The 11,811-nt window shown below is 51.4% G+C and overlaps 1 protein-coding gene across 1 annotated transcript; it reads right to left on the bottom strand.

The window, feature by feature from the left end:
• Window positions 1-1,189: 1,189 nt before the first annotated feature.
• On the bottom strand, window positions 1,190-9,872 carry SNRPA1 (small nuclear ribonucleoprotein polypeptide A'). Its single transcript, XM_040969367.1, has 9 exons — window positions 9,764-9,872; window positions 9,183-9,330; window positions 7,210-7,288; window positions 4,948-4,994; window positions 3,828-3,930; window positions 3,166-3,245; window positions 2,694-2,769; window positions 2,110-2,203; window positions 1,190-1,464 (listed from the first exon to the last, which is right to left on the bottom strand). The coding sequence occupies exons 1-9, from the start codon at window positions 9,843-9,845 to the stop codon at window positions 1,406-1,408; spliced, it is 768 nt and encodes a 255-aa protein (XP_040825301.1). The 5' UTR covers window positions 9,846-9,872; the 3' UTR covers window positions 1,190-1,405.
• Between the last annotated feature and the right edge of the window lie 1,939 nt (window positions 9,873-11,811).

An 11,811-nucleotide genomic window follows, 5' to 3' on the forward strand; every position in this document is an offset into this window, starting at 1 on the left:
TTTACCTGAAAAGGAGATTTACAGAGTGGAGAGGCAGAGAAAAATCTTCCATCCGCTGATTCACTTTCGAAATAGCCCCAGTGGACACAGGTGAGCTGATCCAAAGCCAGGAGCCAGGAACCTCCTCTGGGACTTGCATGTGGATGGCAGGTGCCCAAGGACTCTGAGCATCCTCTGCTGCTTTCCCAGGCCACAGACAGGAAACTGGATCAGAAGTGCAGCAGCTAGGACCCAAACCAGTGCCCATAAGGGATGCTGGCACTTGCAGATGGAGGATTAGCCAGTGAGCAACCGCACTGATCCCCCAAATAAACTTCTAATTTTCCCACGTTTTTTAAACGCTCGCATACACGCTTTTTCCTACAAAGCTCCGGAACTTTCCACTTGCAGACGGCACTCTGGCTTCTCTGGCATAGCCCTGGCGGCAGCACTCTGTGCTTGGGAACCCTGAATGAAATGAGGGTGACTGGAGGACAAGCAACTGAACTGACCCCAAGACAGCCACCGAGCGACCAGCAGGCAGGGGTGCAGACTGCGTGGGTAGCATGGGCCAGGGGCCCAGGTGTATACCACGAGATTTTCAAACTAAAGACTTCCAGATTTTTTCATTTGCTATTTTTGGACTGCAGTTGACCAGTTGAACTGTCTGCAGTGTGACAGTAACTGAAACAGCAAAGCAAGACCACAGGTGAGGAAAGATTCCCAAGTTAGAGATATCATCTTACACATTTCATCTGAAAGGGAGAGTTGCACAGTAAGGGGAGTGAGACTGTCCACCCACTGGGCCGCTACTCAAGTGGCCACAATGATCAGGGCCGGGCCAGCTGGAAGCCAGCAGCCAGGATCTCCACCCACGCCTCCTGTGTGGGCAGCAGGGGACCAAGCTCCTCAGCCATCTGCTGCTTCTTTCCCAGCACTCAGCAGGGAGCTGGATTGGAAGTGGAGCAGCCAGAACTTGGAGCTGGCACTCATGTGGGACGCCAGCAGCACAGGCAGCAGCTCAACCCGCAGCACCACAACGCTGGCCCTAGGGATATTAATCCTTAAGTCTCACAGTTTATGGGCATTTTATGAGAAAAAAATCTAAAGTATTTCACAGTTGACAAGGAAGCCTACCCAGAAATCCTACCGTCCTACACACCCCCACTACACTGTCCCTTATACCGCAAACATACCATGTTGACACATGTTGGCAACACAGTGAGTGGCCTTTATTTTTATGATCTGTAGAAAACTGACATTCAGATTTCAAATTTTACATTACAAAATTATCAGCAGCGGTTTTAAACACTTCCACAATGCTGCCAGGTTCCAGTCTGCTGACACTAATGAGTTATTACTATTCCACATTCACAGAGCAAGACCTGGCTCAAGAGCGTCTACTGCCACCCACACGCCGTACCACTCAGGACCCATTGGTGACTGTGTCTTCTTCCATCTCTTCCTCACCATCATCAGCAGGCCCTGCAGAAAACCACAAAACCAAAGGTCACCTAACGTCAGGGACACTGTTCACTTAGTCAGTGAGCGCATGTGCAGTGACACACACGTATTCCTGCAGGACAGCAAACACAGTACGTGGTGAGCAGCGCCCCCACGCCCGGGCACAAGGCTGCTAGCTGTCCCCCAGGGGACACCCATGGATACAAGGCTGCTAGCTGCACCCCCAGGGGACACCCATGGACACAAGGCTGCTAGCTGCACCCCCAGGAGACACCCACGGATACAAGGCTGTTAGCTGCCCACCCCCAGGGGACACCCATGGACACAAGGCTGCTAGCTGCACCCCCAGGAGACACCCATGGACACAAGGCTGCTAGCTGCACCCCCAGGGGACACCCAAGGACACAAGGCTGCTAGCTGCACCCCCAGGGGAAACCCACAGACACAAGGCTGCTAGCTGCCCACCCCCAGGGGACACCCATGGACACAAGGCTGCTAGCTGCACCCCCAGGAGACACCCAAGGATACAAGGCTGTTAGCTGCCCACCCCCAGGGGACACCCACGGACACAAGGCTGCTAGCTGCACCCCCAGGGGACACCCACGGACACAAGGCTGCTAGCTGCACCCCCAGGGGACACCCACGGACACAAGGCTGCCAGCTGACCTGGTCTGCGCTCTCTGCCAGGTATCTGACCGGCCTGCAGCAGCCCCTTCAGCCTCTCCACTTCAGCCAGGGTCGTTGCATTGGCTATTGCATTCTGGAGGACAGAGGACAAGAGACATGGATGGTTACCCTGACTGGGAATGTCCAGAAAACATCTACAGAAATTTCTGGCAACCTTCCAGACTGTACACGGCTCTGTGAACACTGCAATCGACCTAGAAGCCAAGTCACAGACTTCCAAAACCGGTGGCTTCTTAGCCAACTGGAATTCTGCTTTTGGGTAACTTGAGAGGTAATACAAAATCAGGATTCCGCACTCATCCAACGGGGTTTGTTGGACAGCACCTCATGGAAAGTTAAAAAAAAGGAGGACCCCGACAGCATCACACAGTAAAAGGTGCACCCTGAGAAAATGGCACACCCAGCTGCCCCCGCCTTTACTGACGCCCACACAAAATCAGGCTGAAGTCTGGCCAAGTACATTTAGGTTGGTTCTTAACTGGAAAGACAATGGAAAATAATGATCTGCCACGTTAGAACAAAACTCCATCCTCATGGCACCGCAAAACCCCTCGTGTTGTTACCTTTATTGCCTCGACATCCCCGGGAGTCGGGCCACCCTTCTTCTTGTCCGTCGGCAGACCAGCACCTGGATTAAAACTGGGGAGAGAAAAGAATGCAGCTGCTGTGAAATGCAGCTCTGGAGAAGTTGCTTCTCTTACTTTCAAAAGCTTTTGAAAGTAATTCAACCAGTGTAGTATCTTATCTTTGTTAACAAACTGATACAAGGACCCTCTCCTTCAGAAACATCACCCAGTGCACAGTCCTGGAGAGAAACCAGGATGCCGGCAACGCAACATCGGGCTCAAAATAGAAACGTCAGCCCCACTAACCTGGTGCAAATTTCAAGTGACCATGATGGTCACGCATGATCAGCACGCCAATGCAAGACTACATAACCAGCCACAAGGCTCAGTTCGACTTGGTGCAAGGCAAGCTGCCAGCCACAGTGTTTCTGAAGGGGAGGGAGAGTGAGGTCGGACATCCGTATCTTACGTTTTGCTTCTCCTGGCAATATCCTTTGCAAGCTGTGCACCCCGTTTGCCCTTGAACATTTTCTCTGCTTCCTGACGCTCCTACAGCGACACCACACACAGAGGTAATGGAATTAGGAATACCACAGGCATGTCGATGCATTCCTCAGAAAACACAGAAGGGAACTTTCCTCAAACAGTCTGCGCTGGTCAAAATATCAAAAAGCCAATTTCAAATGAAAAGCAGCCACACTGGTCATGTCTCCTCTGGCGACGTGCCCTCTCCTGCTTTGACAGGGGCTGCCAAGGAGCAAAGCAACTTTAAAACACGAAACAAAACAAAACCTCCTGATAAAGGAGGGAAAAAAATCAGCCAGGTAAAGCTGCTTGAACACACATCCCACTAAACTCCCCGCTGGGACCGGGCAGCCCGGGCACAGCACCACTCCGGCGTCCTGCCAGTGTTGGCCCGCTCCCATTTCATAATCATAATAGAGCATTAATTTAAACCCCTACCATAAACACTATTACGAGAGGAGAAAAAAAGACTCAGCATTTTCCTTCCCACACTTTTTTCTGTGCTTTAATTTACAAACAATAAAACACACTTCCTTAGGCAACTTACAAAAATTAAGAACAAAGTATTAAGAAGAACAGAAAACTCACAAGCAAGAGCATACTTACTTTTAGCTTCACTTTTTGGAAATCCAGGACTCTGACTTGGGGAACCTTGTAAATGACATACAGTCTGTAATGCTTCTTGTTGGTCACGGGGTTTCTTAAGATACTGCAAGGGAACAAGGCACACGGGGTCACAGACCAGCATGCCCAGCACTCCCACAGCCGCAGCAACGGAAGTCACAGCAGCTGGAGAAACGCCTTCCAGAGACAGTTGTTCCTAACATGTATTTATCTGAAAGGCAGACTTGCACACAGGAGAGACCCAGATGTACAGAACTGTCCCTCCAGTAGCTTACTCCCCACATGGCTACAAGAGTCAGGGCCAGGCTGAAGGCAGGAGCTTCTTCTGGGTCTACCACATGGGTGAAGGGTCTCAAGGCTTTGGGCCAGCCTCCACTGCTTTCCCAGCCACAAGCAGAGAGCTGGACAGGAAGTGGAACAGCTGGGACACAAACTGGTGCCGATTTGGGATGCCTGGCACTGGCAGGTAGAGGATTAGCCTGTAAAGGCACCACACCAGCCAATGAGCACTTTGTTATACTTACACAAGACAAACAAGTCTTGGTATTCTATTATTGCATGTAGGGTGACTAGATAACTTTAATGTATTGTCTTTATTTGTTCTGAGCATTAAACAATTGTGTATATATATATACACACACACACACACCACATAGCGTGTTAGCAACATGTACAATTTTTACACATAAGTTAAAAGCACCCAGCATGATGGCCCCAGGATCCCATGAGCGCTGGTCTGTGTCCTGGCTGCCCCACTTCCCATCCAGCTCCCTGCTTAGGGACTGGGAAAGCAGTCGAGGACGGCCCAAAGCCTTGGGACCCTGCACCCTGAGGGAGACCCGGAAGAAGCTCCAGGCTCCTGGCTTCGGATCAGCTCAGCTCCGGCTGTTGCAGCCACTTGGGAAATGAATCATCAGACAGATCTTCCTCTCTGTCTCTCCTCTTCTCTGTATATCTAACTTTCAAATAAAAATAAAATAAATCTTAAAAAAGAAAATCCGTTCTACTTAAAAGAATATATCTATGATGCTGCCAATTTAGCAGGGTATCTTAATAAATAATAAAAGGAATTAAAAACAAAAAACAAAAACCATCTGCATACCTTAGGTAAGTCAGCGATCTGAGTGAGGCCAAGGGGTCCAGGTCAGCCTGCAGAATGGAGAACAGGTAAACACGAACGCCACCTGCCACTGGTACCGGAAGCGGAAGGGGCAACCACAACATGTATCCATACTGATTTATATCTTTTTACTGCACTAGTATCCAACCCAAAACTTGTACACCACAATTGCTGAATTTCTACAGAATATACCGAATACCCCTGGGCTTACACTCAAAGTGTCAGCACCAACAGCTTGTGTCTCAACAGCAGACAAAACCAAAAGGTGGCTTCCTACAGCAAATTCAAATGGTCTTAGAAAGCAGCGAAGGGGTGTGACTCGGGATCAGGCAGGACAACACAGGGACAACACAGCTGCATTCTGGAGAAAGCTCCTCATCCTTAGCTGTGTCTCCTTCTCCCCCACCAGTTTCTTCCAATCACTTTTCAAGGACAAGGAGCAGCATAAAAACAGGATTACTACGGGGGGACAGCAGGGTAGCTTTTTTTATCTTCCCAAATTGCCCCATAAAACAGTACAATGAACACAGCCAAACAAACTAACAAGAAACCCCTGCAAGTCCCTAGGTACAACCCACCAGAGAGTGGGCTATTACCCAGGAATCCTGATGCCGGCCCCAGGAGGGACACTGCTACGAGGCCACAAGATGTGTGAGGTGACTGCAAGAATGCCAGAAGAGGCCCCAAGAGGTAAGAAGGAACACCACGAAGCCGAGAACTCCGGGCTGACAAGCGACAGGCACACAGATAAAGGACAGTGGCCACAGGACTGCTCACCCAGGGACACAGCCTCAGCATCCCGCTGCTTCTACCTGATGCCCACCAGCAACTGTGTCCCCTCCAGGACACACTCTCTCCAAGAGGGAGACTGAGGAAACCGGGTGAGAGAGAACGAGAGGAAGAAAGGAGAGATGCAAGCGGGAAGGGGCACAGGGTGGGAGCCGTCGGGAAGCACACTGGCATTTCCCAGGTACCACCTGCACTAGCAGGCAGCTCCTGGGCCCAGCGCTGGACAAACCGACAGCAGAGCAACAGCTTCTCTCTCTCTCACATACGCACAGTCTAGCACATGTCAATGGACTGCTGGTCCACTGCTTAAGAAGTACATGAGTGGGTACAGAGGTTCGGAAACACCTAAATCACTGCATTGTACCACACAGGAGGATAAAGATATTGCTAAATCTAAACTCTGATAATGATGCTAAGGATAAAAACAGCAAACGGCCCAGCCTTGTGGCATAGCCTGTTAAACCACGACTGAGCAATACCAGCAACCCGTTAGCGCTGGCTGCTGTCCTGGCCAACGTCTCGATTCTGGTCCCTGTGATGTGTGGGGAAAGCAGCAGACATGGCCCCTGTGCCCGGGTCCCTGCCACCCACCCAGGGGACCTGGACGGAGCTCCTGGCACCTCGCCTAACTCTCACAGCGCAGCATGGCCACTGTAGCCACTTGGGGAGTGAACAGCAGACGGAGGATCTTCCTGCCCTTCCCTCCAACTCTGCTTTTCAAAGAATTAAATAAATAAGGAGATTTAAACCCAAGCCATGCAATAACACCTTCATCTTGGCACAGATGTTAGTACACTGTCACTTTCCTCAGGACACACTCCTCAGGGCTGTCACACTGTGAGGTCAAGGCTGCTGAGGGCACGACCAGGACACAGGGGCCCTGCTGGGCACCAAGAAGGGACACACAGATCATTCCAGTTATGGGAACAGGGATGGGCTACAAAGCCACAATAACCCTAAATGCATCAGGTGTAAGAATCAGACATCAGTGTTAAAACGAAACATTCCCCTTACAAAGAGGTTGTATGCAGCATGAGCTCCATGTTGTTATGAATGAAGCACACAGAAGATAATTCTGAAAGTGTAAGTCGGCCCCTGGACATCCTGCAACTCAAGTGTGCAGGTCACCTTGCAGCACAGCTCAGATCCTGGCAGCCACCTGGGGCTGGCACCACCACACGGACACTGCAGCTCCAGAAAAGACAGAAGTTTTCTCATAGCCAGGGGAGAGTTGCGAGGGGAAGAAGCATATTGGAACATCAAAAAGACTCCAACACAGGAAAAAGAAAAGACTCAGAACAGGGCCAGCTGGGGCAGGAGGAGACACCGTAACATTGATGGCCAGAAAGGTCTAGATGCTGAGTTAGTTAACGACTTACGAAAGGAAAGGACGATAATGTGAAATGTTTGCCAAGAAGCAGGTAGCAGTTGTAAGCTTCCTCCAAATAAACTCACCAGCTCCATGAGACTATTGTTGGTGAGGATGAGCTCCGTGAGGCAGGGCAGAGCCTGGTCAAGCCCCTCGCCTATCCGGCTGAAAGACAAACACAACAGAAACACTCAGGGGAGCAAAACTGAGCAAGGCAACGAGCAGGAAACACATGCTTGCTCACAGCAGCCGAGACCCTTCCTGCATGGCTACCAAGTACCAGGAGGAAGCCTTGTCTGAACCGCAGGACCAGTGACCAGGGGGCAACGTGGGCAGCTTCCTGTGCTGGCTGGTGGGCTCCAAGGCAAAGTGCCAGCCCCGTAGAGAGCCCCTCAGCACACGCCACCGCTTCAGTCCGCAGGTGGCACGGAGACACGGTCAGGCACCAGCTGGGAAATGGCAGGCCTACAGGAAATGATTCTACCCAGGAGAAACCCAACTCGCCGTCGTGTCTCATTTGGAAGGAGGGTGGCAGCAAGAGAGACAGAGAAAGAAATCTTTAATCCAGTGATTGATTTCCCAAATGCCCCCGAAGGTGCAGGAAGCAACCAGGATCTGGGACCCCCAGTAGGGTCTCCCACACCGAGGGGAGGACTGGCCCATCGCCTGCTGCAACCCAGGGCACACGCCAGCAGGAGGCTGGGCTGTGACAGGACGGGGGTCCCAAGCAGTGCCTTAACCACTAAGCCAAACACCGGACCCTCTAGTTTTTAAAGACATTACTGATCAATTACCTACAAGCATTCAATAAAAACTTTTTTCCAATAAAACTTACACAGAGCTCATAAAGGTCTAAAACAACTCTAATTTTGTCAAATCATACTCTAGAAATCAGTTAAAAAACAAAACAACACAAAAACACAAACCATGAGTCAACAAGATGGCTCAACTGGCTAATCCTCTACCTCCAAGCCCTGGCATCCAATATGGGCACCAATTCATTCCTGGCTGCTCCACTTCCCATCTGCTTTCTGCTTGTGGCCTGGGAAAGCAACGGAGGACGGCCCAAAGCCTTGGACCCTGCACCCATGTGGGAGACCCACAGGAGGCTCCTGTCTCCTGGCTTCAGATCAGCTCAGCTCTGACCATTGCGGCCAGTTATCTCTCCTCTCTGTAAATCTGCCTTTCCGATAAAAATACATAACTTTCAAGGGATTTTTTAAAGTAACAAAGTCACATTTACAAAGAGGATGAGAGATGGAGAGAAAGATCCTCCATCCACTTATTTACTTCCCAAGTGGCTGGAGCTCAGCTAAACTGGAGCCAGCAGCCAGGAGCTTCTTCTGGGTCTCCCACATGGGTGCAGGGTCCCAAGACCTTGGGCCATCCTCGACTGCTTTCCCAGGCCACAAGCAGGGAGCTGGATGGGAAGTGGAGCAGCTGGGACACAAACTGGTGCCCGTATGGGAACCTGGCAGATGCAAGGCAAGGATTTAGCAACTAGGCTATCATGCCAGGTTCAAAAATAAATAGCTCTTTAAAAATAAAACAAAACTCCAGAAAGCATGAAGTAGATATGTGAGAAAAAAAAAGTAATTACTGGAGCTTTACGGATCGTTTTAATACAATGCCTTTGGTAACTATTTTTAGAAGTCAAAACATGTACAAAACAACATATTCTTTAACAGAGACCATAAATATGCATAGGTTTTGGCAAAATATGCAAATAAAAGTAGGCCAATATCCAACATCAGAATAATTCCTGGAACTCCACAGGAAAAGTGTACCTCACTTCTCCTTCCACAGGGCAGGTGCGAGGCTGGCAGCCGAGGGCACCTGCATCTCACAGGGCAGGCAATCCCTGGGCTCGGACCCGGGGCTGCGGGGCAGTGGTGAGGACACAGGAGCACTGCCTCAGGCTCCCAGCCCCGCTCCACCTTGCTCTACACCTGCTGAGCGAACCAGTGCACAGCATCCTTTCTCAGCAAGCAACAATGTACAAGTGTAACGGGCGGCACCCACAACTTCGGGAGGATTTAGGGGCAAAGTCCGCGCTCACCATATCCGATTGTTGTTCACCAACAAGGTTTTCAGTCTTCTCAGTAGAGGAAAACCATCCAGTTTCCTGATCTCATTGTCCGAAAAGTCAATGGCATCGAACTGGTCTAAGGTAGCGCCGAGGTTTTCAATGACGGGGATCTTATACCCTGTGAGACAGAGGGGGCAGGGGAGGAGGGATTAGTGCAAACCCCTCCGTGCGGCAAACACTGCAGAGCAGTGAAGACCAAGTGTGAGCAGACTCTGGGCTGCCCAGGACGCTCGAGTGGACGCGGGGACGCCGAGGACCGCGAGCACGCGCAGCCGGCCCCGACGCTCACTGACGGCGTCTAACCGCCGGGCATCCCTGCGGGCGAGAGGAGGAAGGAAACGCCGGCGCCACTTCCGAGCTGCGTGCCCACCCGCGCCGGGGGACACCGAGGTCGGCGGGCGCCCACCACGACGAGCCCCGCACGGCCGTGTCTGTGCGTGGGCGCTCCCCGGAAGCCAGGCCGGGCCGGGCGGGAAGGCCGCGGCGCGGGCCCGGCCTCGAGGCCCAGCCCCGCGCCGGCCGCGCGCTGCCCGCGGCCTGCTCGGACTCACCGCGGAGGTCCAGCTCGCGATCCCGCACGGCGTTGGTGTACTGCGCCGCCTGCTCGATCAGCTCCGCCGTCAGCTTCACCATGTTGCCGCCGCCGCCGCCGCCCGCAGCTCCGCGCCGCCCCGACGTCCCAGCGTGCCCCGCGCCTGCCGCCCGACTGAGCCAATGGCAGCCGTGCGGCGCGGCGCGCGCGTGCGCAGAGCGACCGCCGGCTGAAGCCCTGGCGGATTCGGTGTTTCCTGGGCCAGGGCGGCTTGCCCGCTCTGCTGTCGGGGGTTGCTGAGGGGCTGCGAATTTTCCCGTGCACAGGGACGGGGGCGGGTGTGCCTGGGTTGGTCCCAGGGTGGAATTGCTGGGCCGCAGCGTGTAGTCTCGGCATCAGGTCAATGCCCAAGTGGCGCCTCTGCTTCCTGGACCTGATTGAATCTGATACTTCCCTGGTGCACAACGTAACAGCCCCTCGTTGCCTTCTAAAGGACAAACACTATCCTGACCTCTCGTATCCTTTGCTTGGCCTGCTCTGGATGCTTGCAAATAAAATTGGACCTGTACTTCATGTATCTTTTACTCAACCTTAGGTTGATTTTGGTGCAAAACATTTAAAATCCACATATACATGTAAACCCAGGGATGGGCCTGCTGGAACATGGGGCGGGTATGTGTGTGTACACTTTAAATGGATGCTGCGGGTAATATTTGGCGTTTTCTCTCATTTGAATGACTCTGAATGGTTAGTATTGACATTGCTTACTGGTTAGCATTGTATTTCCCTGATAGTAACATGGCTGAGAACGTTTAAAAAAAAAAAGATTTATTCATTATTATTGGAAAGGCACATTTTAAACCGAAGGAGAGACAGAGAGAAAAAGATCTCCCGTCTGCTGGTTCACTCCCCAGATGGCTGCGAAGGGCAGAGCTGAACCTGATTTAAAGCCGGAAGCCTCTTCTGGGTCTCCCATGTGGGTGAGGTCCTAAGGAGTTGGGCCATCCTCTACTGCTTTCCCAGGCCATAAGCAGCGACCTGAATGGGAAGTGGAGCAGCCAGGACACAAGCTGGTGCCTCTATGGGATGTCAGCATTGCACGCAGAGGATTAGCGAGTTGAGCCATTACACTAGCCCCTGAGCTTTTAATTTTTACTATTAAAAAAAAGTTTGGGGCCCAACGCAGTGGCCTAGAGGCTAAAGTACTTGCCTAGAACACTCCAGAATCCCATATGGGCAGCAGTTCTAATCCCAGAGGCTCTGCTTTTGGATGGCCCAAAGCCTTGGGACCCTGTGTGGGAGACCTGGGAGAAGTTCCTGGCTCCTGGTTTCAGATCGGTGCAGTACCAGCTGTTGCAGTCACTTGGGGAGTGAATCATCGGATGGAAGATCTTCCTCTGTCTCTCCTCTTCTCTGTATATCTGACTTTGTGATAAAAATAAAATAAGTCTTTTTTAAAAAACGTTTTATTGTTTGAAAGACAGAGTGACAGATAAGGAAGAACTGAGAAGGCTTCTCTGCTGGTTCACTCCCCATGTGGCCACAACAGCCAGGGCCGGGCTGGGATGAAGCCCCCCCGTCCCACCCTCCCTCTGGCTAGCAGCTTCATCTGGGACTTGCTCATGCAGCGTCCCAAGTGCTTGGGCCATCTTCTGTTTTTCCCAGGCCATCAACAGGCAGCTGGATCAGAACTGGAGCATGAAGCACATGAACTAGTACCCATATGGGATTTGAGAGGCTTAACTTGCTGTGCCACAATGCTAGCCTGCCTTTAGCATAGAAATGTTCTATATCTTATATTAAAAACGCTTCAATTTGTAGTTTACAGAGTTTACGGTCCATCTGAAGGGAAGTAGTGTCTTCGCGATGTTGAGGACTTCTGTCTGCGGACGTGGCCCAGCCTTCGTTTACGTTTCGGCAGTGCTTCTGCAGCTTTTGTGAGCAGATCTTACATGTATCTTTCGCTAGACTTAATCTAGACATGTGATAGTTTTTGATGGTAAGGTAATTTCCTGTCTTAAAATTTTCATTTTTTTTAAACAAACGTCCTTTGATTCCATTTTTTTT

The sequence above is a fragment of the Ochotona curzoniae genome, unplaced genomic scaffold, assembly GCF_017591425.1.
Source record: "Ochotona curzoniae isolate NIBS_2020 unplaced genomic scaffold, NIBS_Ocur_1.0 scaffold_4701, whole genome shotgun sequence".
NCBI lineage: Eukaryota > Metazoa > Chordata > Mammalia > Lagomorpha > Ochotonidae > Ochotona > Ochotona curzoniae.